We start from the raw sequence: 27,571 nt of genomic DNA, 5'->3' as shown, positions 1-27,571 counted from the left end.
CCAATTCATGTACTTATCAAGAGAACATCCCTGGTAATCCCTACTGATCTGGCGGACTCACTAAACACAAATGCTTTTTTTGTAAATGATGTCTGAGTGTTGGAGTGTGCCCCTGGCTATCCGTAAAAATAAAATGGTGCCGGCTGGTATGCTTAATATAAGCAATTTGAAACGATCTCAAAACCTGGGGCACTTCCGGATTGGATTTTTCTCAGGCTTTTGCCTGCAACATCAGTTCTGTTATACTCACAGACAATATTTTTACAGTTTTGGAAACATTTGTGTTTTCTATCCAAAGCTGTCAATTATATGCATATTCTAGCATCTTGTCATGACAAAATATCCTGTTTAAAATGAAAAATGAAAAATGAAAATACTGCCCCTAGAGTTCCAAGAGGTTTTAAGTATATTTAAAACCAAATACTTTTAGGCTTTTACTCTAGTATTTTACTGGGTGACTTACCTTAGAAAATGACTCAAGTGAATCTTTACTTTTACTCAAGTATGACAATTGTGTACTTTCTTCCACAACACAATCTTTCACAGTCAATGTTTTGTCCTAGTGGCCTTTCTCAAGACATGATACACATTTGTCCACCATTGTGTGGACGTGAAATAAAAGATACATTTCACCTTTTCATTTTTGTCCTCCCAGCTTCTCTTTTTCATTTGGAGAGGTCAGCCCCCACCCTCTTTCTGAGAAGTATGACTAGCTGGAATGAAAGCCACCACACTATGGCCTCTGGGAATGGTGTTGCCCATCCTTGGTCTAGACCTTAATCACATTCTCGCTCGAATGTAAATTAATCCAATACATTTTAGCTCTATATGTACACTACCATACAAAACTAGCACAGTTCTATTTCAATAACACTATTAGTCTTTGACAATTTAAACAAAGATTACACTCTCCCTGAAATGTTTGGCTCCTAAAGCTCTTTTTCTATATGAGTGTATTCTTGGCATAACTTTAAACAATTACGTTTCGTGATAGTTGTTTTGCTGACTGAAAATAGCCATGTGTCTTTAGTTTATTTGTATTTATTATGGATCCCCATTAGCTGTTGCCAAGGCAGCAGCTACTCTTCCAAAATTAAAGCAGTTTATACAATTTTGAAAACATTACAATATATTCAGACTGTGTGCCCTCAGGCCCCTACTGACTGTGAAGAGACCTCGTGGCATGTCTTGTGGGGTATGCATGGGTGTCCGAGCTGTGCACCAGTAGTTCAAACCCACAGCTCGGTGCATTCAACCTCTTATAAATACAAGCAGTGATGGAAGTCCATTTCTCCTCCACTTTGAGCCAACTTGCTCAATTTCCATGTTATTATTCAAGTTTTAGTTGAGGTTTAGTGAATGATTTGTCCCAAATGCAATGCTTTTAGTTTTAGAAATATTTAGGACTAACTTACTCCTTTATATTAAGTCCACAGTGTCTAGGCATAGATAATGTACACTGCAGTACTGTAAACGATGTTGCTTGATGGTCATAGTGTACAGTGCATGGTGAGAACAGCACTCTTGCATGACAAAGTTTCTTATTACTAGCCTGGTCCCATATTGGTTTGTGCCGTCTTGCTAAATCCTATGGTCATTGTCACAGAGGGAATTGTCAAGACCGCACAAACAGAACTGGGACCAGGCACCTTTTTATTAGAGCATTGACTCACAAATATGTTGCTTTCTGCACCTGTAGGAGTGGAGGGCTCCGTGTTTGAGATCCTGCCCCAGTCGGTGGACGTGGTCCCGGTCCTGCTGTCGTGCCGCTCTACGAGAGACGTGTGGCAGCCCTGCTCCTGCAGCTTCAGCCTGCGCCTGGAGTGGTACCCCTGCCTGCTCAAGTACTGCCGCAACCGCGACACCACAGGCAAAGGCAGCCCCTACAAGTGTGGCATCAAAAGCTGCAGCAAAGGCTACCACTTCACCTACTATGTCCCCCACAAACAGCTCTGTCTCTGGGATGAGGAGACTTAGCAGCACACTAGCCGTGTGGTCAGACTCTTTCCCCCAAACAAACCAATGTTTTTCTTTTACTCCCTTATTTAATTTGGATATCACGTTGGGAGTTCAGTTCATCCCAAAACCACTGGGCTGCATCCTGTCGTGAGATGATAGTAGTTTGTTGCCTTACATGGAGAAGGTTGAAATTGAGACCAAAACCTTTTTTTTGCGACAGGAGCCATTTTCTCTCAATAACTCCTTTTGACACGTCTATAGGGGACATTTCCTATAGTTTGGATATGATGCCTCCGAAGTGTCCAGGTACCTACTGTGACCTTAAATTACTCTTGCACGTTTGTGCCAATGTTGGGAAAACATCTCAATATGGCGCAGCTAATAAGACTACAAGAACCTTCTCTAATAAGGACACGTTTATGCATACGGCTGGACAGTGCAGCTTCTTTTCTACATTTCTTGCCCCGTGGGATGACTGTTGAAGGAACAACGTTCCCATTATATTGTCACAGGAAACCGTGGGATCGGAACGGTCAGTTAGACAATGACTTATGACGTCAATAACACAGCTTTAGCCAGCTCTTACTGGTCGATGGCAACTCGGGTTGCACTCGATAATGTGTCTCTGATGCTGGCATTATTTATTTGGTTGCAAGGTGAAATTATACAAGATTCTTATGTCTAAAATGGCTTCTCTTTTAAAGTTTTACCTTCATCACATTTTGTCTTTGATTTGTCAATTACAAGCTTAATTTCCTCCAATTCTGCATCTGTTTGCAATTAGACAGAATTGTAGCAAGACATGATATACACAGTGTACAAAACAGTAGGAACACCTTTTCTAATGTTGAGTTGCACCCCCCTTTGCCCTCAGAACAGCCTCAATTCATCAGGGTATTAACTTGACAAGGTTTCGAAAGCAGTCCACAGCGATGCTAGCCAATGTTGACCCCAATGCTTCCCACAATCCTTTAGGTGGTGGACCATTCTTGAAACACCGGAAACGGTTGAGTGTGGAAAAACACAGCAGCGTGGTAGTTCTTTCCCATTCATCCTCTGAATGGCACAAACACAATCCATATCTCTAGGCTTAATCCTTTGTTAACCTTTCTTCTCCCCTGCATCTACACTGATTTGAAGTGGATTTAACAGGTGATGGCAATAAGGGATCATAGCTTTCACCTGGTCAATGCCATGGAAAGAGCAGATGTTCTGAATGTTTTGTACCCTCAGTGTATATTGTGAAAATTTGTTGGCGTTGTATTTAGATAACAGTACAGAAATTGATGCTAATTTAATGTAAGTTGTTGAAGAGCAAGTTATTTCTATCTATTCTATTACAGTAGCTTCAATGTTGTTTTTCTTCTGTCAATGTGATTTTCTTGGGACCACATTTTCATGAGTCCCAATTCACAATGGAAGATCACCTGAGTATTTGTAAATCGTCTGGGGTTGAGAGAGAATGCCACTCACTTGAACATCAGTTACATCTCAATCACTGATGGCCATGATTTGTCTTTTTACATAGGTTTCATTATGACAAACTGTTTCCAAGGTTTATTTGCTTATTTCATTATTCTTTCCAAGTTTGTAGCTAAACCAAAGTAAAGATTCACAAAGGAAATATTCTCCAAGAAAGGGCTAAAGTTGCAACCTCTCGGATTTGATTTCTGGCCAGAGCCAGGCTGTGTTGGATCTAATGCTTACTCAACTGCCTGTCCAGTTTCATTTATCATGCAATACTTCCACCCCCTTTTAATGCAATGCATAGCTCCTTTTTTCCTTTCAAACTCCGACACATGGATTGAGGGAAAAAACCCTGTCTAACCATAGTCAGTGGAACTCTTCTACCACCATTGTCATTTCATTAACATCACAATTTATGATAAATGTACATGCGGGCCTTGATTTTCACTTTGTGATTCCATTCCACACGGAACACTTTGTTCAGGTAGGACTACAATTATCAGCATTCTGTAGGAAAAAGTCACATTTTGTTCCACATAAGATCACTTGTCTGCTATCTGATTGCTATAACTCACGTCATTTTACATCTTGAGTAGACTAATGTGTGTTTAGTCATATTCACTAGTAACTGGCACCTAATTATGTTTAATTCTCCTGATTTATTCTGTCACATGCTAATTCCATGTCTTTGTTCACTTTGTTTGTATATGACCTCTTCCCAACTGACAAACCAAATGTATATTTTTTTTTTACCTTCAAACTGGCCATTCTATGGTAACCTATGTGCCTTAACGCTTAAATGGATTTTTGCTATGTAAAACTAGAATAAAATCTCAAACATATTTTTTTATGAAAGAGTGGTGTACGCTCTTCGCCAACAACACCACAGAAAAATAGTGCAATTTACTATTCAACGGAATATTTGGCCTTCCATAAAGACAAGTCTTTGACACTGCACTTTGAGGAGGGGAGGGGGGTTATTCAGCAAAAATCTGAGCAGATTCTCAGTCTTCAGAAAGGTGTCGGTGAATTTTCCGTCTCTTATCAGGCTCCAAGTACAGTAAATATACCAGCAGATGGCGCCACAACCCCATTCTAGATGGCAAGTTGACAACTAGACACCACCCGTCGACGATAAAGCTGCTGCTACATTCGGAACCAGGCTAGCAGTAATTATATATTTCTTTACTTACTGAGTGTTGGAAACTAACTCACTAATTTCGTTTTGGGTTGGGCTGCAGCACCAGTTGCTGACACTGCAAGGTGGGGGAGTAGGCTATTGAGATTAGATGCTCGAGAGATATTTTTGTTGTTGATGAGCCGAGCAACATGGACACAAAGAACAAAAGATGAAGTGACTCACCCGAAGGAGCATGCTGGCCACAAAGAGACAGAAGATTCGATGTCACCGACATGAACGTGCAAGCGGCGCAGAAATAAGGTGATGTTACAAAGTAGGTATTTCGCATTGTTATGTTTGCCAATATTTGATAGCTTGAGGAGGCTCGCTATCCAAAGCCTGCCTTATCGAACTGACCTTGTATAGTCTAGACGGCTCATCAGGACTCAAATGTATTCACTTTAATGTGTTTTTAGCTCAAATATTCTCATCTTTATTAATGGCTCGGCTTCAAGCCATCTCGCCAGTGTTATTTTCTCTATTTGCTATAGAGCCCCAGCGTGGAGGTGTCATAGTACCCATAAAGCCTAACGGTCAAACAGGGAAATGGATCCAATCGTCTATCCACCATTTTTCCGTAGGGGATTTTAGAATAACTAAAGGGCAGTGTTTTGTGTGGACTTACCCCGGCGTGACGCATTGAAAGCTCTCTCGGATAAGTTGACTTATCAATATTCGGCTGTATTTACTCTGATAAAAAAATGCTAGCCGCAACATTCAAACGAGGCTACAAAGAAAACGAATGGAACTGTGTTGACGTCAAAATCGGGGGTGTGAACTAGGTTTCTATTCAAGCGTTGATCGACATGGTACCATTTACCGTCGATCAACGCTTGAATAGAAACCTATAGTATTGGAGAAAAGTTAAAAAAACTGCCCCTCCGTTACATCTTGACGTGTCATGTCGTAACGTACAGCACGCATAAAGCAACTATTTCTGTCTTACAATCTCTCTCCACCAGGTGTAGCACTTCTATCATCCTTTAAAAACAAGGGCATACCTAGTCATTTTTTTCATTGCATGCGATCATCATTCTCAAAGCCGCTGTTTACTTCTACGATCACTTTAGCACCGCCCCAAAAACCCGATTCGACAAACCTTCAAATAGGTTTGTAATGGCATTATATAAACTATTTATAGTATTATTTACATTTTAGATGCTTTAAGTTGGACAGATCGAGTGAAAAAAAGCTATTTCCCCACACATCTCCTCTCCTTCTCACTATCACGCATGAGTTTCGCTTCCCCACCCGCCATTTTTAAAAAGACCCGACGGGGCTCATTGCCTGCTTGAATTATGCAGAAACGGGCAGGGTTTAGGTCATCTAATTTATTCTGTTGGAAATGGGAGAAATTGTTCTTTACAATGGTATTAACATTACAGTTGATCTGGAAGTATTATGTTTTTGGGGCGCTAAAATAAGGGCAATTGTACGGACCAAGGCGATGCACGATTGTCTGACGTAAACTCGTATAAGTCCTTGAAGCTCCTGCATGCGAACTTGTATTGTGTCAATTTAAGACTTTCACAGAATTGTTAATTTTTAAAGAATTGTAGCCAATTTATTGATTTCTACATTTCACTAACATTAGATAGTTATTCCAGAGATTCTTTCCTTTGCCTCGATTTGGCTGTCTTATCCAGATCATCATGGCATTTGTAGTTCTTTATGATAGCCACATTAGCAGATAATTAGCATTTCATTTTGGGGGATAAATACAGGTGAATATATTGATAAGTCAGCTTGTCCTAAAGAGATTTGCATGGTTATCAAAAGCCTACATGAAATTACAGCCCTTATTGTAAGTGTTTCGAAAATCCCCTATGGGACAAATTTGTGGTAGAAAAACGATTGGAACCATTTCCCTGTTTGACTGCTAGGTTTTATGGGTATTATGACTCATACTGTGGTACCCTATACTAGCAAGCCAGCTGCTCTCTCCCCTTCTGCACTGATGTCAAAACAGCTGAACAGGGGAAAATATAGCTAGCTCTATAAATAGTATGCCAAATTCATGATATTAATAATAAACGTTTACATTTGGATATTATTTTTATTACATAATGTATGTAAAGGTGTATGAAAAAATAATAAATAGATACACTAGCTTGCTTTGACAGTTTAGTGGCAGAAATGGAGACTGTCTGCAGTGCAACCTGATCTCAGAGCATTTCATATTATTTTGTACAAAAATCTTAGGCACTGCATTTCTTATTATATCTTTTATTTATTTTTTACCTTTTATTTAACTTGGCAAGTCAGCTAAGAACAAATTATTATTTACACAGACAACGCTGGGGCAATTGTGTGCCTCCCTATGGTACTCCCAATCATGGCCGGTTGTGATACAGCTTGGAATCGAACCAGAATCTGTAGTAACACTGAGATGCAGTGCCTTAGACCGCTGCGCCTCTCGGGAGCCCATGATATGTTTCGTATGGGATGTATTAATTTGTGAATGTCGATCATCCATTTGGTATAATATGTTACGAATTTGCTAAACATACACTACTGGTCAGGTTTTAGAACACCCACTCATTCAAGGGTTTTTCTTTATTTTTACTATTTTCTACATTGTAGAATAATAGTGAAGACATCAAAACTATGAAATAACACACATGGAATCATGAAGTAACCAAAAAAGTGTTAAACAAATCAAAATATATTTTATATTTGAGATTATTCAAATAGGCCAGGTCATCTGATGCAGCACTACATCATGGTACTTGGTAAAATAGCCCTTACAAAGCCTGGAGGTGTGTTTGGTCATTAACCTGTTGAAAAACAAATGATAGTCCCACTAAGCCCCAAACCAGATGGGATGGCGTATTGCTGCAGAATGCTGGTTAAGTGTGCCTTGAATTCTAAATAAATCGCAGACAGTGTCACCAGCAAAGAACCATCACACCACCTCCCCCATGCTTTACGTTGGGAGATCCGTTCACCCACACCGCTGCTCACAAAGACACAGCGGTTGGAACCCAAAATCTCAAATTTGGACTCGAGACCAAAGGACAAATTACCACCGGTCTAATGTCTGTTGCTCGTGTTTCAAGTCTCTTCTTCTTATTGGTGTTCTTTTAGTAGTGGTTTCTTTGCAGCAATTTGACCATGAAGGCCTGATTTCACAGTCTCCTCTGAACAGTTGATGTTGAGATGTGTATGTTACTTGAACTCTGAAGCATTTATTCAGGCTGCAATTTCTGAGGCTGGTAACTCTAATCAACTCATCCTCTGCAACAGTGGTAACTCTGGGTCTTCCGTTCCTGTGCGGTCCTCATGAGAGTCAGTTTCATCATAGCGCTTAATTTTTTTTGCGACGGTACTTGAAGAAACATTCAAATTTCTTGAAATGTTCCGTATTGACTGACCTTCATGTCTTAAAGTAATGATGGACTGTCATTTCCCTTTGCTTATTTGAGCTGTTCTTGCCATAATATGGACTTGGTCTTTTACCAAATAGGGCTATCTTCTATATACCCTGATTGGCTCAAATGCATTAAGAAGGAAAGAATTCCACAAATTAACTTTTAAGAAGGCACATCTGCTAATTGAGATGCAGTCCAGGCAACTACCTCATGAAGCTGGTTGAGAGAATGCCAAGTGTGTGCAAAGCTGTCATCAAGGCAAAGGGTGGCTATTTTGAAGAATCTCAAATATTAAATGTATTTGATTTGTTTAACACTTTTTTGCTTACTACATGATTCCATATGTGCTATTTTCGTAGTTTTGGTATCTTATCCATCCATCCCGACCGACCACCCTCCTATTGTTTTTGCCTTAAATAACCTGTCTTGTGTAACCATACCAAACATAACATACAAAAGTGTATGGACACCTCTTCACATTTGTGGATTCCGCTATTTCAGCCACACCTGTTGATGACAGGTGTATAAAATCGAACACACAGCCATGCAATCTCCATAGACAAACATTGACATTAGAATGGCCTTACTGAAGAGCTCATTGACTTTTTTAATGTGGCACCGTCATAGCATGCCACCTTTTCTAATAAGTCAGTTCGTCAAATTTCTGCCCTGCTAGAGCTGTCCCGGTCAACTGTAAGTGCTGTTATTGTGAAGTGGAAATGTCTAGGAGCAACAACGGCTCAGCCGCGAAGTGGTAGGCCACACAAGCTCACAGAATGGGACCTATGAGTGCTGAGAAATGGTCTGTCCTCATTTGCAACACTGCAGAGTTCCAAACTGCCTCTGGAAGCAACGTCAGCACATTAACAGTTCGTTGGGAACTTTATGAAATGGTTTTCCATGGCCGAGCAGCCTCACAAAAGCCTAGGATCACCATGCACAATGCCATTGGACTCTGGAGCATGGAAACCCATTCTCTGGAGTGATGTGTCACACTTCACCATCTGGCAGTCCGACAGACTAATCTGGGTTTGTCAGATGCCAGGAGGACGCTACCTGCCCAAATGCATAATGCAAACTGTAAAGTTTGGTGGAGGAGGAATAATAGTCTGGTGTTGTTTTTCATGGTTCGGACTATGCGCCTTAGTTCCAGTGAAGGGAAATCTTAACGCGACAGCATACCATGACATTCTAGACGATTCAATGCTTCCAACTTTGTGGCAACAGTTTGGGGAAGGCCCTTTTACTGTTTCAGCATGACAATACCCCTGTGCACATAGCGGGATCTATACAGAAATGGTTTGTTGAGATCGGTGTGGAAGAACTTGACTGGCCTACACAGAGCCCGGACCTCAACCCAATCGAACACCTTTGGTGGGATGAAATTGGACACAACATCGAACCAGGCCCAATCGGCCAACATCAGTGCCCGACCTCAGTAATGCTCTTGTGGCTGTTTTGGAAGCAAGTCCCCGCAGCAATATTCCGACATCTACTGGAAAGCCTTCCCAGAAGAGTGGAGGCTGTTATTGCAGCAAAGGGGAATATTTGAGTGTCCCAGACTTTTATTTACTATGTTACGTCTTGTCTATGAGACCAGGATGTGCAGCACCACTGCCCCAGACAGACAATTACTTTTGGACTTGTTTTGAAACTCCCCTAAAGTGTGCTAGCATGAAATTTCTCCTTACCAACGAAGGTGTGTCATGGTCTCATTTCCCAATAAAAACACATGAGACCTCACCAAATACTCAGACTGGCCAGAACACTACAGCTGCTCAGTTCAGATAAACATTGTTTATCAGTTGCTTTGAATTTTAACAAGGGTTCATTGAAAGGTAATGTATTTCTGTATTGCACTTGTGTTTTTTTGTATTTAGCTGAGGGATGACATCGCTGGCTGTCGGCGTGGTCCTTTGTCTAACAGGCTGGATCACTCTCTACACACTACTGTGTAACACCAATGGCAGCCACGGTTCTGAGTGGAATTGTAGGCTGGTCACACTGCTCCATGGAATCCTGGCCGTCTGTATAACAGCATACATAGGCTATGTGGATGGACCTTGGCCCTTCACACATCCAGGTAAGATGCTCACTATCTAATCCCACGTAGTGCTGCTCCTGTTCCGCCTCTCTGTAAAAGGTGGTAAAGTTGGTATAGGAGCAATTTATTTTTTTTGGGGGGGGGGAAATCAATATACTTTGATGTGTGTATGTTGCTAAGCATAAATAGTGTTTACAATAACGTTGTGATCTTGATTCCAGGCACAAAGAACACTCCCCTTCAGATCAGTGCTATGGTCATTAGCCTGGGCTACTTCTTCTTCGATATGGGCTGGTGTGTTTATTTCCGCACCGAAGGCCCGGTGATGCTGGCTCACCACACCATGAGCATCCTGGGTATTTTGTTGACCCTGAGCTTGGGAGAATCAGGCATCGAGTCCTGCGCCGTGCTCTTTGGCAGTGAGATCACCAACCCCCTGCTGCAAACTCGCTGGTTCCTGAGACAGTTGGGTCGCTATGAGAGCCTGACAGGGGAGGTGGTGGATGTTCTGTTTGTGGTGCTATTTGTGTTCATGCGCATAGTGGTTGGCGGGAGGATGTTGTACTGCGAGCTCATCTCCCCACGGCCCAGGTTAATTATAAAGTGTGGGGGAGTTGCCATGTATGTGCTGTCCTGGGTGTTCATGGTGGACATTGGTCGTTTCGCCTACCGCAAGAGTCAATCCAAATACAGACGCTGGAGAGACCAACACAAATTGGCAGCAGTTAACGGAAAGGCCGACTGAAAGACTTCCTTATCATTAGAAGATGAATAAAAACATCTAATGTTTATACTAATAGAACTTCTTTAACAAATGATTAACTACCAATGATTGTGTATGATTATTGGGGAGTAGTCTTTGGTATTCAGCTTACACTTGTACATTATTGTGCTCAGTTCAGGAAAACCAAGATGCTCAGTTTAGACATACACTGTTCATCACTCACTTTGGGTTAATAAACTGGGTGGTTCGAGCCCTGAATGCTGATTGGCTGACAGCCGTGGTATATCAGACCGTATGCCACGGGTATGAGACAACCATTTTTTTTATTGCTCTAATTACGTTGGTAACCAGTTTATAATAGCAATAAGGCACGTTGGGGGTTTGTGATATATGGCCAATATACCACTGCTAAGGGCTGTTTCCAGGCACTCCGTGTTGCGTCATGCATAAGAACAGCCCGTAGCCGTGGTATATATGCCATATACCACACCTCCTCGGGCCTTCTTGCTTAATTATAACACAGGTTCATTGGAAGGTAATTTACAGTGCCTTCAGAAAGTATTCACAACCTTTTCCCTCATTTTGTTCAAGTAAAATTCAATTTCTCACATGCTTTGAAGACAACGGGTGAAACAGTGAAATGCTTACTTACGGATCAATTTCCAACAATGCAGAGTTAAAGATAAGATTAGAAAATGTAATAAAAAAATGAAATATTAACATAATAAATAAATACACATTGAATAAGGAGTAAAAATAACATGGATATATTAGCAAGTAGAAAATAACATGACTTTATAAAGGGAGTACCAATACCGAGTCGATGTGCAGGGATACGAGGTAATTGAGGTAGCTATGTAATGTACATATAGGTAGGGGTAAAGTGACTAGGCAACAGGATAGATAGACAGACAGTAGCAGCAGCGTGTGTGTTGTCTTACAGCCTGAATTTTAAAATTGGATTCAATTGAGATTTTCGGTCACTGGCCTACACACAATAACCCATAATGTCAAAGTGGAATTGTTAGACATTTTTACAAATTAATTATAAATGAAAAGCTGAAACGTCTTGAGCAGTGGTGGAAAAAGTACCCAATTGTCATACTTGTGTAAAAGTAAAGGTACCTCAATAGAAAATGACTCAAGTAGAAATGAATGTCACCCATTTTAAAATACTACTTTGGTAAAAGTCTAAAAGCATTTGGTTTTAAATATAGTTTAGTATCAAAAGTAAATGTAATTGGAAAAAATATACTTAAGAATCAAAAAAGTATAAATAATTTCAAATAGCTTATATTAAGCAAACCAGACTGCACAATTTTCTTGTTTTTTAAAATGTATTTATGGATAGCCAGGGGCACACTCCAACACTCAGACATAATTTACAAACCAAGCATTTGTGTTTAGTGTGTCCACCAGATGAGAGGCAGTAGGGATGACTAGGGATGTTATGTTGACAAGTGTGTGAATTTGACAATTTTCCTGTTCTGCAAAGCTTTCAAAATGTAATGTGTAATTTTGGGTGTCAAGGAAAATGCATGGAGTAAAAAGTACATTATTGTCTTTAGGAATGTAGTGAAGTAAAATTTGCGAGAAATATAAATTGTAAAGTACAGATACCCCAAAAAACTACTTAAGTAGTACTTTAAAGTATTTTTACTTAAGTACTTTACACCACTGGTAATGAGTCAATAAGTATTCAATCCTTTTGTTATAGCAAGCCTGAATAAGTTCAGGAGTAAAATTGTGCTTAACAAGTCACATAATAAGTTGCATGGACTCACTCTGTGTGCAATAATAATTAATAATTATTTTTTAAATGACTACCTCATCTCTGTAACCCACACGTAAACATATTTTGTAAGGTTCGACAGTTGAGCAGTGAATTTCAAACACAGATTCAAGCACAAAGACCAGGGAGGTTTTCCAATGCCTTGCAAAAAATGGCACTGATTGAGCATGGTGAAGTTATTCAATACACTTTGGGTGTATTGATCCAACATCCAATCACTAAAAAGATACAGGCGTCCTTCCTAACTCAGTTGCCAATGAGGAAGGAAACCGCTCAGGGATTTCACCATGAGATCAATAATGACTTTAAAACAGAGTTGAATGGCTATGATAGGATAAAACATTGTAGTTACGCCACAATACTAACTAATTGACAGAGTGAAAAGAAGGAAGCCTGTACAGAATTTAAAACATGCATCCTGTTTGCAACAAGGCACTAAAGTAATACTGCAAAAAATGTGGCAAAGCAATTATGTTTGGGGCAAATACAATACAACACTTTACTGAGTACCACTCTTCATATTTTAAAGCATGGTGGTGGCTGCATCATGTTATTGGTATGCTTGTAACCACTAAGGGCTGGGGAGTTTTTCAGTATAAAAAAAATAAACTAAATGGAGCTAAGCACAGGCAAAATCCTTGGATAAATCTACACTGAAGCTGTTCACTAAGAAGACAGTGAATGTGGCTGAGTTACAGTTTTGACTCAAATCTGCTTGAAAATCTATGGTAAGACTTAAAAAGAATAATGGGCAAATGTTGCACAATCCAGAAAGCTCTTAGAGACTTACCCAGAAAGACTGACTGTAATCGCTGCCAAAGGTGATTCTAACATGAATTGAATTCTTATCTAATCAAGATATATTTGTTTTGTTTTTCATAAATGTTTTACAAATGCTAGAATTTGTCTTCCACTTTGACATTAGAGTATTTTGTGTAAATATTTGGGGGAAAAACAATACAATTAAATCAATTTTAATCCCACGTTTCAACACTACAAAATGTGGAAAAAGGCAAGGGGTGTGAATACCTTTTTGAAGGCACTGTATTTCTATATTGCAATTATGCTGCATTTTACAGAACATTTACTAACATAAAATGTATTGCTAAATGGACTTACTTGCACCAATTTTGAGCATAGCTGATATTGTTGGTGATGGTAGAAAATGAAGGGGTCATGCAATCTTATGAAACTTCTACAGTGTATTTGTGTGTGTGTGTGTGTGTTGGTCATTTAAGTGGTTTTTGTTTTGTTTTTGTGTATTTAGCTGAGGGATGACATCGCTGCCTATTGGCGTGGTCCTCTGCCTAACAGGCTGGATCACTCTCTACAAACTACTGTGTAATAACAATGAAAGCCGTGGCTTTGAGTGGAATTGTAGGCTGGTCACACTGCTCCATGGCATCCTGGCGGTCTGCATAACAGCATACATAGGCTATGTGGAAGGACCTTGGCCCTTCACACATCCAGGTAAGATGCTCACTATTTAATTGCACTGAAACCGTGTAATCGTTTCCATGTAGAGTGCTGCTTCCATACAACCATTCTCTAAACATGGTTAAGTTGGTATATAGGGCTCGTTCCATGTCATTTAGCAAGCCATGACACCACCATCTCATATTGTTCTGAAATCATTTCTGTAGTTGGACACGGTTAAGATTAGTATTTTTGTAAAAACATGTTTGTTTAGATAGCTTAATTTCTCACAGATCAAATTCTAATTGATTGCACCCAAATTGGCTTCATATAATATTCAATAAATGTAGTACCTTGCATCCGAATTACACCAACGTTTTCTAACAATGCGTAAGACAAGGAATCCAAAGAAATTGTTAAAAGCCACCCACGGACCTCCACTCCAATCCCAACCCAACAAGTATACAGAATCAGTTCTCTATTTCTGACATGTAGTATGGATCTGCGGCTCAGAGTATTGTTTCTTCATCTAATGTAATGAATTCTCAGTGAATTCGGCGAAATTAGTCATTCAAGTTGTTTGGTTTATGTCCCATCCTATGTCCTGATACCAGGTTCTGACCACTAGATGGTAGTGTTCCAGGATTATATAAATAGTTACGCTAATACACTAATTGCGATATACACTGAGTGTACAAAACATTAGGAACACCTTCCTAATATTGAGTTGCACCTCCTTTTGCCCTCAGAACAGCCTCAATTCGTCGGTGCATGGACTCTACAAGGTGTCAAAAGCATTCCACAGGAACGCTGGCCCACATTGACTCCAATGCTTCCCACAGTTGTGTCAAGTTGGGTGGTGGACCATTCTGGATGCACACGGGAAACTGTTCCGTGTGAAAACCCGGAAGCGTTGCAGTTCTTGACAGACTCAAACCGCCAGGCATCTACTACCATACCCCATTCAAAGGCACTTAAATAATTTGTCTTTTCCATTCACCCTCTGAATGGCACACATACACAATCCATGTCTCAACTGTTTCAAGGCTTAAAAATCCTTCTTTAACCTGTCTCCTCCCCTTTATTTACACTGATTGAAGTAGATTTAACAGGCAACATCAATCAGGGATTATATTTTTCAAATGGATTCACCTGTTCAGTCTATGTCATGGAACACAGTGTATACATGTAAACGGGTAATAGTGACTAGTAACAGGACAAATAGTAATGGCAATCAGTAATCAATGGACAGCAACGTAATGGAGTAATACATTACATCAATAATAATTTTAGCAGGACCATAGTTTGTATCTGTATCTGTGGATGGGCATAGATAGAGTCAGTGTGGATAGTCTGAGGGAGAGCAGTAGGGGGATAGAAGCTGTTTAGGAGGCTGTTGGTCTGAGCCTTGACGCACCGGTACAGCCTGCTGGACGGGAACATGGAGAACAGTCCATGTCTCGGATGGTTAAAGTCTTTGGCAGTTTTTTTTTCTTTCTCAGAAACCGCCTGCCTCTGTATGGCTTTCCGGTCGCAAGCAGGGCAGTTGCAATACCAGAGAGTAATACAACCAGTCAGGTTGTATTATGGTGGAGATGTAAAAGTTTCTGAGAATCGGATAGGTATGCCAAATCGTTTCAGCCTCCAAAGGGATAAGAGGCGTTGCCGTGCCTTCTTCACAACGTTCTGGTGTGAGAAGACCATGTTAAGTCTTCAGTGATGTGGACACAGGAACTTGAAGCTCTTGACCTCTCGCCTGTTTCCTGTAATCCATGATCAGCTCCTTGGTCTTGCTGACATTGAGGGAGAGGTTTGTTGTCCTGGCAACACACTGGCAGTTCTCTGACGACCTTCCTGTATGCTTTCTCATCTCCGTTGGTGATCAGGCCTACAACTGTCGTGTCGTCAGCAAACTTTATGATGGAGTTGAAGATGTGCGTGGCCACATAGTCTTGGATAAACAGAGTACAGGAGGGGGCTAAGCACACACACTTAGGGGGGCCTAGTGTTCAGAGTCAGCGTGGCGGAGGTGTTGTTGCCTACTCTAACCACCTGGGGTTGGCCCGTCCGGAGGTCCAGGATCCAGTTGCATAGGGAGGTGTTCAGTCCCAGGATCCTGAGCTTGATGACGAGCTTAAAGGGCATTATGGTGTTGAATGCTGAGCTGTAGTCGATGAAGAACATTCTCAAATAGGTATGCATCTCATCCAGGTAGGAGAGGGCAGTGTGGAGTGCAATTGAGATTCCATTATCTGTAGATCTGTTGGGGCGTTATGCAAATTGGAGTGGTCTCAGGTGTCTGGGATGATGGAGTTTATATTTGCCATGACCAGCCTTTCAAAGCACTTCATGATTACAGATCTTAGTGCTATATGCACATGGCAGTAGTCATTGTGGCAGGTAGCTTTAGAGTTCTTGGGGACAAGAATGATGGTGGTCAGCTTGACCATCATCACAGACTAGGACAAGGAGAGGTTGAAAATGACCGTGAAGATGCCTGCAAGCTGGTCTGCACATGCTCTGAGAACGGCCTTGCGAATGTTGACCAGGTTAAAAACGTATTCACATATGCCTAGGAGAGTGAGATCACCGACACCGAGGCACCAGCTCGATGCATCGAAGCAGAATTTGAGGCACACCAAGACTTTTTCTTGGAACACACTTCTCTTGTATACAATTGTGTGAAAATCCATTCCTTGCACACAGATTCAGTGTTGTATTCAGGATGTCATTCCACCCGTGTCAACAGGATGAGAAACATCTAGCCTCGGATGAGCACACTCTTTGCCTTCTTTGCTTGGGAGCTGAACATGCTCAAGCTGCTGCACAGAGTAGCAGAAATTCACACCGAGTGCATTGATATCTCGACTTGAGAGCTTTGTGGACAGAACCTCCGGACGGGCTGTCATCAGATGAATCTGCCACACAGATCATTGATCGTAGACCTTCCTCTGAAAATCATTCCAAATGTTCCAGGTCAAATGACAGGTCTCACTCCCCTCGTGATCCACTGCCCAATCAACGCCGTCGCTCATCCTCGCCTGGGCACAAATCTCACTGCACTGAGCTGCGCAATGAGGTTATGTCACTGGGCAGATGCATGGCAAACACGGAGTCCACCCTCGAGCACATCATGGCCAGACTTCCACTGCCGGTACCAAACTCAACCCCTACCTCTGAACAGAGTGTGGTTGTTGAATCCGATGACACTGATGTACTGTCCACAAGAGCTTCCCACTCTTGTGCCACAGACAATGATCCCTCTGATGATGGTATGCACCGTGGCTCTAGCATCATCCAGTCCCAGCCTGTTGGCCTGGCAGTAGCAACACTGCCATCTATTTCCTGTGTTTGAAGGGTGAAAAATCCACTTGTCACTTAAATCTCGCTGTATTGATTGCTTTCATTTTACTCTTTCAGGGTAGCCTAGTGGTTAGAGCGTTGGACTAGCAACCGGAAGGTTGTGAAGGTTGTGAGTTCAAACCCCCGAGCTGACAAGGTACAAATCTGTCGTTCTGCCCCTGAACAGGCAGTTAACCCACTGTTCCCAGGCCGTCATTGAAAATAAGAATGTGTTCTTAACTGACTTGCCTGGTTAAATAAAGGTAAAAAAATAAATAACTATTTTTGCTTAAATTTCAGTGCATCTAATTTGTAGCAAATTAACTTTCAATTACACAAAAAATGAACACCCATCAATGTGTTAATGGTATGTTAAATCCCAGACAAAGCTTTCGCATTCTTACAGATGCAACGAAAAGACAATGTATTCTATTGAGCCCATTTCAGGCATTACCGGAGTGTGTTTGACAGGTCATTACAAACATTTCCACGGTCGTGGAAATATATAGCAACGCTTAAGCCCCGCCCACCTGAGGATCTGTCTTTTTCAGTGTGTGTTTGAAGGGTGAAAAATCCACTTGTCACTTAAATCTCGCTGGATTGATTTCTTTCATTTTACTCCTGCGACTCTTTCATACTCTTGCTTCTGCCTGTTGTTTTTTCCTGTTAACTTTACGACCGTGGAAATGTTTGTAATGACCTGTCAAACACACCCCTGTGATGGCTGAAATGGGCTCAATGAAATACATTGTCTTTCCGTTGCATCTATAAGAATGCTAAGAAATAGAAGAAAGAACTTTATTTTGATGGGTATTATTTTTTTATGTAATTGAAAAAAATTATAATTTGCTACAAATTAGATGTTCCTAAATTAAAGCAAATTCCAGAAATTAACACTTATAGTGAGTGATATTATGTCTGATCTCGCAAACGATGTAAAGTATGTATAGATAGATGTAATCTAGATCCAAGCGTGTTGATTTTTAATCCGAGTGTATCCTGCTACTGGCACACTTGTTGAATTATGCAACAGAACGTGACCACATCACCAACAAACTATCATGGTCCAAACACACCAAGACATTCGTGAAGAGAGCACAACAAAGCCTATTCCCTCCCAGGAGACTGAAAGGATTTGGCATGGGTTCTCAGATCCTCAAGTTAAACAGCTGCACCATTGGGAGCATCCTGACTGGTTGCATCACTGCCTGGTATGGCAACTGCTCGGCCTCTGACTGCAAGGCACTACAGAGGGTAGTGCGTACGGCCCAGTACATCACTTGGGCCAAGCTTCCTGCCATCCAAGACCTCTATACCAGGCGGTGTCAGAGGAAGGCCCTAAAAATTGTCAGACTCCAGCCACCCTAGTCATAGACTGCTCTCTCTGCTACCACGTGGCAAGCATTCCAAAAGGCTTTTTAACAGCTTCTACCCCCAAGCCATAAGACTCCTGAACAGCTAATCAAATGGCTACCCAGACTATTTTTACTTAACACTTATTTTTCTTAAAAATGCATTGTTGTTTAAGGGCTTGTAAGCATTTCACATTTTCATGGTTGCAGCCCTGTTCCACCCCTTTATCTTAATGTATTCATATATGCAAATACACCCAGTCTGTTTATGCAAATGAGGCACATATCGTTTTCATCGTTTGAACATAAAATATCAAAGAAATACCTGATACCATTAGAAAATGTATGACTGCATTCTAAGAAAAACATTTGAAATTTGACCAATTGAATACCTGAATTCCCACCCAAATCCCTGAACTCCATTCATTATTTGTCCATAAAAGTAAAATGTTATGTGCTATAATTCACTCAATACCTGATGGATTCTAACAATTTGGAGTATCTTCACCCATTGTCCAACTGTTGCAATTATTAGAATTGTTTTTAAAACCTTTTAACAATTTTTGATGACCGTTGCTACTGGCAGTGACACTTGACCAAAAAAGAATCCTTTGAAATCTTTGAGAAGGCAAATGGGAACCTCAACATGGAGCACGCCTCTTTCTGCCATGGTGTCCACATTCAAGTTTGATGAATTCAGTTCTTCAAAGACTGAGACATGCCTCCTGTTCAAAGACTTTGTGCGCGAGCTCCAATGCACATGGAACACGCCAAGTCAAAAAAAACTTTCCATGCGAAGCAAATCACTTAGCTACACTTCATGGTACAGACGAGAATGGTTTTGGCCATTTCCCCCGTATGGACAAATCATTTGCTTGACTTGTTCTGCCTGCTTCTCTCCGTCACAGTTCAGACCAAGAGCTGTCTAACAAACGATGCAAGGCATTTGATCGCTTCCTACGCAGGACACATGACAGCACCGCTTCAGCCGCTAGGCTTGGCAATTTAGCAGCAATACTGGCCTTCAGTCAGAAGTAGCTGCAGACTATAATATTATTACCATGAAAGAACTGTCTACAGTGACTGATCTGCTCATCCAGTGCCTTCAGAGCAATGCTCATATGGTTGGGAAGACTTTGGCTGCATGTGTGTTGCACAGCACCACCTATGGTTAGCAAAGCCCAAGCTCTCTGACAAAGAGAAAGTTCCACTTAGGTATACCCATATCACCTAGCCAGGAGTGGCCCAAGTGTCTAAAGGAGGACAGAGAAGCACATATAAATGTGTCAGCCAGCAAACCATTTCTCCTGTCCCAGGCCCCCCAACTGGGATGCCCCCCCCCAAAAAAACAGGCTCAGACAGGCTGCACCTGCTCGTTGGTGGAGGAACATACGTTCTCAGTCCTACTGAAGAGTTTCTAGAGAGCAATACAATGGTGGTGCGTAGCACTTCAAACTCCCGGTGGAGTTCTCCTAAGTGCAGTTCACACCCAGGTGACTTTGATTACAGACATAATCCGACAGGGATGGGGAGCAGTCTTGAACCAGTAAGGGGTTTGTGGTGTATAGTCCGCACCCAAAACAACAGCTCACATCAATGTTCTGGAGCGCAAGATGGTTCACCTTGCACTCCAGCACTTCCTCCCAACATGTACTGATACGGACAGACAACATGACAGTGGTTGCATACATCAACTGCCTTGGCGGACTGAGGTCAATGACACTACACCAGATAGCAAGGGAGCTACTGCTTTGGGCAAACACACTACTTACATCCCTCAAAGCAATACACCTGCTGGGGCCAATCTGTTAACCTTGCGAGACTCAAACATTATCTGATGTGGTTCTCCACGAAGGGTCCAGCAGGCCCACTCGGGGTCAACGCCCTATAACACAGATGGCCGAGGGGGCTGCCCTATGCCTTTCCACCAATTCCCTCGCTCCCTCAGGTCTTGAGGAAGCTCATTCTTGAGAACAAGTCAGTTCTACTTGTGGCTCCACATTGGCCACAGAGTCACTGGTTTTCAGACCTTGTACAGCTGACAACCTCCCAACCATGGGAACTCCATCGTTGGGCGGACGTCCTGTCACAAGTGAAGGGCTAGCTTTCCCACCCCAAAACCCAGCCCAGTGACGTGGGTGTGGCACCTGAATGTGACCACCTTGTAGCTGCAGGATTACCCTCCTTGGTAATTGATATAATACAGGTAGTAAGGGTATCCTTTACACAAAGACTTTATTCCTACAAGTGGAAGTGGTGTATTGCCCATGCAGAATCGCCTTTTTCCTGACCAATTTATGACATTTTGACTTTTCTCCAGATGCTTATTGCTGCAGGGAAGTCCCTATCTACGTTGAATGTGTGTATGACAGACTCCCCATTTCTCACAGGGGTGTTGTGAGTTGTATACACTTTGCAGGATTAGGGGATTGAGTGACTATCTTGCCGCAACCAGATAATTATTTATCAAACAGAACAGATTGTTGTGTGTTATGGGGAGAACACCTAAGGTACATTGCAGCAGGTACACCAACTCCAGATGGCATGGTAGCACACTCCACCAGGGGTATGGCCACCTCATGGGCCCAGTTCAGAGGGGCCTCCCTGGAATCAACACCCATGACTTTCACGAGGTACTACAGACTCAATGTTATGTCCACACCAGCAGTGGTTCTGGACACTGCACGCTCTCTCAACCCAGATAAGCGATCGCACTTTGAACCTTGTACATACTTATCAACCATCAGTGAGATGGGATGTTCTATACAGAGGGCTTCCCCTCTTGGTGGTGTTACACCTAATTAAAGCATCTCATGTTTAAGTTTAAGCTTTCAGCTTCTTTGTTTACAGTTGTATACTACAGTTGACATATAATCCACCCTGTTGGGTTAATATTTTCTGTTACAATTAATCAATCCTTTGACTAATTGAATCCGGTGTGGCAGTTTAGGGTTAAAACAAAAAATGTGAATTGTCTGAGGGGGCCTGAGGAGAGCTTGCTGCTGTGTGGATACAATGACATCCTAGGGGCTCATTTGGACTAAGGTTTAATGGTGAGGTATCCCACTCTGTTGCTGAACCACCTGTTTGGTACAGCAACCCCTTTACGAAAAGAGAGAGAACGTTACGGATTTAGCCCTGGTTCTCTGAGTAGAGTAACGGATCGCCAAGCTTTCATGTCGTTCCTCCACCTCTGTGGAATTCAAGTCAAGTAATTGACAGTGTGTCACGTCACACCGCCTTTTATAGTGACAAGTCACGTGGATACAGTAAGGGAATGGCGTGACTGTAAATATCTTTTATATTAAGCATCTCATCGCGTCATGGGGAAGGAGTCCCCATAGGTCATTTGTCGACCTGTTAATCTACTCAGAGAACTAAGTTTACATCCAAAACTCAAGGTTCTTTATGTAGAGTTTCTTGCCAAGTATACAGTAATTTGATGTGTGTATGACAATGTTACTAACCATGAAGACTGTTTACAATAACGTTGTGATCTTGATTCCAGGCACAAAGAACACCCCCCTTCAGATCAGTGCTATGGTCATTAGCCTGGGCTACTTCATCTTCGATATGGGCTGGTGTGTGTACTTCCGCACAGAGGGCCCGGTGATGCTGGTCCACCACACGATGAGCATCCTGGGTATCTTGTTGACCCTGAGCTTGGGGGAATCGGGCATCGAGTCCTGCGCCGTAATCTTTGCTAGCGAGATCACCAACCCCCTGCTGCAAACTCGCTGGTTCCTGAGACAGTTGGGTTGCTATGAGAGCCTGACAGGGGAGGTGGTGGATGTTCTGTTTGTGGTGCTATTTGTGTTCATGCGCATAGTGGTTGGCGGGAGGATGTTGTACTGCGAGCTCATCTCCCCACGGCCCAGGTTAATTATAAAGTGTGGGGGAGTTGCCATGTATGTACTGTCCTGGGTGTTCATGGTGGACATTGGTCGTTTCGCCTACCGTAAGAGTCAATCCAAATACAGACTCTGGAGAGACCAACACAAATTGGCAGCAGTTAACGGACATGTCGGAAAGACCGACTGAAAGACTTCCTTATCATTAGAAGATTAATAAAAACATCCAATGTTTATACTAATAGACAACCTTAATACATTTAATGGTTGTGTAAGCATGGGGTTAAAGTCAACCCATTCTTTAGGCCTATATGGTTATATGGGAATATGTTGGTGTTTAGCTAACACTTGTACATTTAAAAAAAAAAAATAACAAGTGCAAGAGAATGATGCAAAAGCATCTTCAAAAATGTACAACTGTAGAAAAAAAATTGAGATATAGTTTCTTTTGAAACCAAAGGACCTAGTGCCAATATGATGAACAGATGTATTTCACAACCTATTTACAATTAACTGTAACCTAATAGTATGTTCTTCTAACCTTGTATCCAGCAATAAGTTGACTATTGGGAAATAGGCACATAACATTCCCTAATCCTCATAGGTTCGGCAACACTTTTTTGCGGCAGTGAAATTGAACCGAAACTGTTTCTTTCCTTTTGCAGTATTTTGTTGTATGCAGAAATGCAACTTTTTATAAATATTTTGCAATGTTTTGAGTCAAATTTTTCTCATTTGAGTCTGTCTAATTTGAATTGTAGTACAATTTATAAGCCATTTAAAAACATTCCATTTGGTTTTTAGGAAGAGGTTTATTAACGCTCGCTGAGATTGCAGTGTTACATGACACTGGCTTTTATATAACATACAACTCAGTAAAAAGCTACATGTTTCTTGTGATAACTGTCTTTCCATTTAGCTACAATATGGGTTTTTCATTAAAGCGAACAGCAACAAATCCGTAACACGTGGAACAAAGTAATTGTGTAACATACTGTAATAGTATGTTTTTGTGGCATTCCATTGCTTGATTGGGTGTATATTAGTCATTGTAAATTAGTTTAAAATAACAATTGTATGCATGGTATTGCTTAAAATGTTCCAGTATGATGCTAAGTCACATTTCCCAATATTGTATGCATTCATATTTGAAATTCACTACTTTTCGATGAAATATTTCAATCTGGTGCCTCAATAGTTAGACAATGTGGAATTGTTTGTCAACATTCACCACCCCTGTGTCTTAGTTAAAAATACCAATGGGTAAACAATAATTTGTGCTAAATGTTTGTGCACTGTATTGCTTAAAATGTTCCAGTATGATGCTAGGTCACATTTCCCACTATTGTATGCTTTCATATTTGAAATTCACTACTTTTATATGAAATATTTAAATATGGTGCCTAAATAGTTAGATAGCATTCCACATACTGTATGTCAACATTCACTACCCCTGTGATAAAGGAGAATAAATATGTGTGCCTTTGACTTTATACATGTTCAAATGTAATGTTTACTTTTGTGTTTTCAATAAATACCCTGAATACAAATCTGGTATAGAAATATGTGCTGTAATATCAAGTAAAATATTACAGCACATATTAGGCATATATAGTATCAAATATTTATTTAAACAATTTGAACAGATTTATTATTTTTACACAGGGAACTACTACTTTGCCACTTGTTAGAATTTACTTTAAATTAGTTATATTAATTGTATTACAACATATTTAAAGGTATACTAGCCTACATTGCTTTCAAAAAAAGTAGCGTAGCCTTGTCCGGTACTGTAGGGTAGACTTTTTGCGCTATAGCCACAGAGTGCTCTGTGCGTGAAGTATTCAAATTGTCCACATGGTGGCATTTGTAAATCAACAATCCTCCAAAATACTGTACTAGAGTGGTAAACCAAAAATGTTACGTTTGAACACGTTTTGCTGCCAAATGCCATTACATTTTACAGTGTTAAATGGTTATGATTTATTATTGTTACAGCAGGAATTGATTGTACTTTTATTTACTGGTCATTTTAATGGAATAGTTCACCCACAAATTAAAGTTTGTCCGAAGTTGTCTGACCCCAAAAGGTTAGTTAGTGCACGTCCTAAGCCATCTGCTGTGTAGATCCAATAATACAGTATACCTGAATCCCAAAAGAATGGGAGCAGTATAGGGATGTCATTTTTTTCGGTGCCTTGTTTCCATTCATTTGGGTTGAAGGCATACAACAGTCGACATGAACTCCTCTTGACATTATACCACTTTCTGAGACTTGAAAACATCTGACAAGCTTCGATTTTGGAGTGTCAGATGTTTTCAAGTTTTAGAAGTGGTATAACACAGGAATAAATAAGTAGACACAATGAGGGGAACATACTATGGTGTTGTAGAATATCAATGTGATAATCATTAGGCCAATAATAACAATGATAATGTTCAAAATAAATTTGGCCTACATAATATACATTTGTAACCCCAAGGACATCCAATCAGACACCATAATGAACAAGGCAAAAGAGGAATATTATTATTATTATTTTTAGTTAAAAGTCTGGGCAGGTTTTTATTTTTTATCCCATCTGCCAAGGACATCCAATCAGACACCACAATGAATAAGACGAATGTTTTATTATTTTTTATGAAAGTCTGGAAATTATATTTTTTATTTTTCTCCCGGCGGAAGTAGACAGACGCAAATTGGGAGCTGTTGGTCAGGGCGTAGTTATCCTGAAATTTTGGAAAATTGTAGAAAGTCATTTATTTTCTCCTCAATAACATATCTGGAAACACGTTCTAATAATCACATTCTTCTAAAGTGATAACCGACTCGGTGTTTTTTGTTTTGTGAATGAGATAATTCGTTTGCTAGCTAGTCTAACCTTGTTAGCATTAGCGTATACATCCAACGGAATTCTGCAGAGAAACAACTTCAAATTGTCTAAATTCTGGAAACATGGAGTCAATGAAAAATGCGCTCCGTTAAGTTTTGTGGATGTTTGCAACCCCAAATGAGATTTACAAGAAACGATTCCTTAGCTCGTATGGACTTCATATTCGATGGGGCACCTTGTACATTTGTTGGACAGCGTGTTTTTGTGATTTCGTATTTTTGGGAATGACATCCAGGATTGTCGGAGCACACGAAACAAAGTTTTGTAGCTAGTGAAAGAGTTGAGAATCTGTTTTCGTTGCTAGATATAGCTGTATAGTAGTTGGCCACCGTTGTTAGCCGAGACTCTGCAGCAATTGACTGTAGCTGCTAATGCATTCAGTCGGCTGAATTTCAAAGATTTACTTTGTTTCGTTGCTAACTATCAATCTTAACACTTTTAAGGAAAACGTATCTTATCGGACACGTTTCGAGTCGACTGGGGGAAAAGGCGTCCCGTTTCCACTCCCTGGAGTTAACTAACCGCTAGCTAATGTAGTCTGGCTAGCTTCAGTTCAAGCTAACTGAACACATTTAGACGGGCACATTGGCTAGCAAGCTAAATAGCGTAATAGCTAGGGGGGGGGGGGTAAAAACGAATACTATAACTAGCTAATCAAGCTAAGAATATTACCTAGTTTATGTTGTTTCAATAATTACTAACTAGTTAGCTAATTCACAACACGGGTTTCAACTCAGACTTGTCAGTTTTTTAGAAATTCTCCTGGTCACGAGGGTTGCTCGTCCGCGGATAAAGGCAAACCTGGAGTCTGGGAACACCAAATGACTCGATTTTCAACATCTTTCAACAACAAAAAAGACAGTCTGACTATTATTACACCAGGCCAGGTTAACTGGTTGTATTTCCTATAGGGTTTTACATCTGACAAAAGTAAGTGTGATGCGAACCATTTCGATTGACGTCAAAGGATTCGTACATGGAGATAGATGCAGACCGAGTGAAAGTGGAGGCTGTATATTTTTGCTCCATATTTTCCAACGGAACACATTGTCAATAGGAACATCCCTGACCACGGTGTCTTCTGCGAAAAGGTGGCGAGCTGTAAGACGAGGAGTGATTAGAGGTACTCATTTATCTCAAGGGTTACAGCAGCGAAAGTTTCATTATTGTCAGTGGCTTGTCTGAATACGTAGCATTCCACTGCGAAGGATTGCAAAACTATTCATTTGATGTTTTGAATTCATTATTAGGACATACCCATACGTTATTTTTCACTGGGAGTCTATCGCCGACAATTGTAAGGTGTTGTCATAACATTGTTATTTGGAGATTCAGCTGTCAATGTTATTTTTTTATGTCATCTTTTTCAAGCATCTCAACACAGACGGATGTTAGGGAACGACTTCAAAGAGACTCTTATCATACTTTGGAAAATGATAATTGGATATAAATCAAAGCAAATCTAGAAACGGAAGCCCAATGAGCGACACACAGTCCAGTATCACTGATAGGTAAGTACGACCTTTTCCAGGCATTTAGTAAACACTCCACTTCACAATGTCATTGAAGACATCATGCCTTTTGGCTCCTGTACTTATGCACCTTTTGCTTTATCGGATAGTGTAGGTGACATGTGGTCCTTTTGTAGCCCAGTTGGTAGAGAGCATGGTTCTTGTAATGCTAGGGTTGTGGGTTCGATTCCCGGGACCACCCAAACTTAAAGTATATGCACGTGTGACTGTAAGTTGCTTTGTCTGCTAAAATTGCAAGTTCTCAAGTCTTGTAAAAGCCTGCAAGGATTGGTATGCCCACTGATAATTTTCCCCCGGCTGCATGCAAGTGACAATTCTTCTCATGTTATGTCAATTGTTCGTTTCTGGAGTCAGCTAAAGGCTTTTACTATCTCCCATATGGTATAGCCTAAGCTGTATATAAGTAATGTGTATTATTACTGAATGTTACTTAATATGTACTCAAAACCCATTTCAAAGTGATAAACCAGTAGGCGGGGCATTATTTTTCATTGAGGTGTGTTCTTAAGTAGCACAATAGCCTCCCATATATTTTCTCAACCCAGTGCTGTGCTGAACTCTCCACTTTGTCGCACCACAGAAATTGGTACTGGCAAAAGACCTCTGACCATTTACCATGATTTTTACACCAACAACCACATAATATA

General features: G+C 40.9%; 4 protein-coding genes across 13 annotated transcripts in view; all 4 read left to right on the top strand.

Moving 5' to 3' along the window:
• Positions 1–4,268, top strand: part of LOC109908860 (out at first protein homolog) — a 35,709-nt gene extending 31,441 nt beyond the window's left edge. For both annotated transcript variants that reach the window (XM_031796150.1, XM_020507606.2), the window contains one exon: positions 1,700–4,268. In XM_031796150.1, coding sequence (XP_031652010.1) covers positions 1,700–1,977 — 278 coding nt within the window. In that variant the 3' untranslated portion in view covers positions 1,978–4,268. The remainder of the gene's footprint in view (positions 1–1,699) is intronic.
• A 227-nt stretch (positions 4,269–4,495) lies between these two features.
• Positions 4,496–23,991, top strand: LOC109908861 (TLC domain-containing protein 5-like). Of its 4 annotated transcripts, none has more exons than XM_020507607.2 (3): positions 4,496–4,595; positions 13,805–14,007; positions 22,156–23,991. In XM_020507607.2, the coding sequence occupies exons 2-3, from the start codon at positions 13,812–13,814 to the stop codon at positions 22,686–22,688; spliced, it is 729 nt and encodes a 242-aa protein (XP_020363196.1). In that variant the 5' UTR covers positions 4,496–4,595; positions 13,805–13,811; the 3' UTR covers positions 22,689–23,991. The 4 variants fall into 4 exon arrangements, with proteins under 4 accessions (XP_020363196.1, XP_031652013.1, XP_031652011.1 ...); XM_031796153.1 differs by lacking the exon at positions 4,496–4,595 and adding an exon at positions 10,499–10,612; XM_031796152.1 differs by lacking the exon at positions 4,496–4,595 and adding an exon at positions 10,935–11,048.
• Positions 4,524–23,990, top strand: LOC109908862 (TLC domain-containing protein 5). Of its 2 annotated transcripts, none has more exons than XM_020507610.2 (4): positions 4,524–4,867; positions 9,858–10,060; positions 10,243–14,007; positions 22,156–23,990. In XM_020507610.2, the coding sequence occupies exons 2-3, from the start codon at positions 9,865–9,867 to the stop codon at positions 10,764–10,766; spliced, it is 720 nt and encodes a 239-aa protein (XP_020363199.1). In that variant the 5' UTR covers positions 4,524–4,867; positions 9,858–9,864; the 3' UTR covers positions 10,767–14,007; positions 22,156–23,990. The 2 variants fall into 2 exon arrangements, with proteins under 2 accessions (XP_020363199.1, XP_020363198.1); XM_020507609.2 differs by having other exon boundaries at positions 4,543–4,880.
• A 1,196-nt stretch (positions 23,992–25,187) lies between the features above and the next one.
• Positions 25,188–27,571, top strand: part of LOC109908863 (rho guanine nucleotide exchange factor 12-like) — a 79,307-nt gene continuing 76,923 nt past the window's right edge. For 3 of the 5 annotated variants that reach the window (XM_031796145.1, XM_031796147.1, XM_031796146.1), the window contains exons 1-2: positions 25,188–26,515; positions 26,764–26,903. In XM_031796145.1, the coding sequence (XP_031652005.1) occupies positions 26,872–26,903 (32 nt within the window). In that variant the 5' untranslated portion in view covers positions 25,188–26,515; positions 26,764–26,871. The remainder of the gene's footprint in view (positions 26,516–26,763; positions 26,904–27,571) is intronic. The other 2 variants (XM_031796149.1, XM_031796148.1) reach the window with 2 other exon arrangements.

This window comes from Oncorhynchus kisutch, linkage group LG18 (genome assembly GCF_002021735.2).
Source record: "Oncorhynchus kisutch isolate 150728-3 linkage group LG18, Okis_V2, whole genome shotgun sequence".
Taxonomy (NCBI): domain Eukaryota; kingdom Metazoa; phylum Chordata; class Actinopteri; order Salmoniformes; family Salmonidae; genus Oncorhynchus; species Oncorhynchus kisutch.
This window is presented reverse-complemented; position numbering and strand designations above follow the sequence as displayed.

Bases quoted from the DNA above. Each gene is read 5' to 3' on its own strand.
- LOC109908862 (XM_020507610.2), top strand. From the start codon at position 9,865: ATGACATCGCTGGCTGTCGGCGTGGTCCTTTGTCTAACAGGCTGGATC. The intron at 10,061-10,242 runs GTAAGATGCTCA...TCTTGATTCCAG, and splicing joins TTGGCCCTTCACACATCCAG to GCACAAAGAACACTCCCCTT.
- LOC109908861 (XM_020507607.2), top strand. From the start codon at position 13,812: ATGACATCGCTGCCTATTGGCGTGGTCCTCTGCCTAACAGGCTGGATC. The intron at 14,008-22,155 runs GTAAGATGCTCA...TCTTGATTCCAG, and splicing joins TTGGCCCTTCACACATCCAG to GCACAAAGAACACCCCCCTT.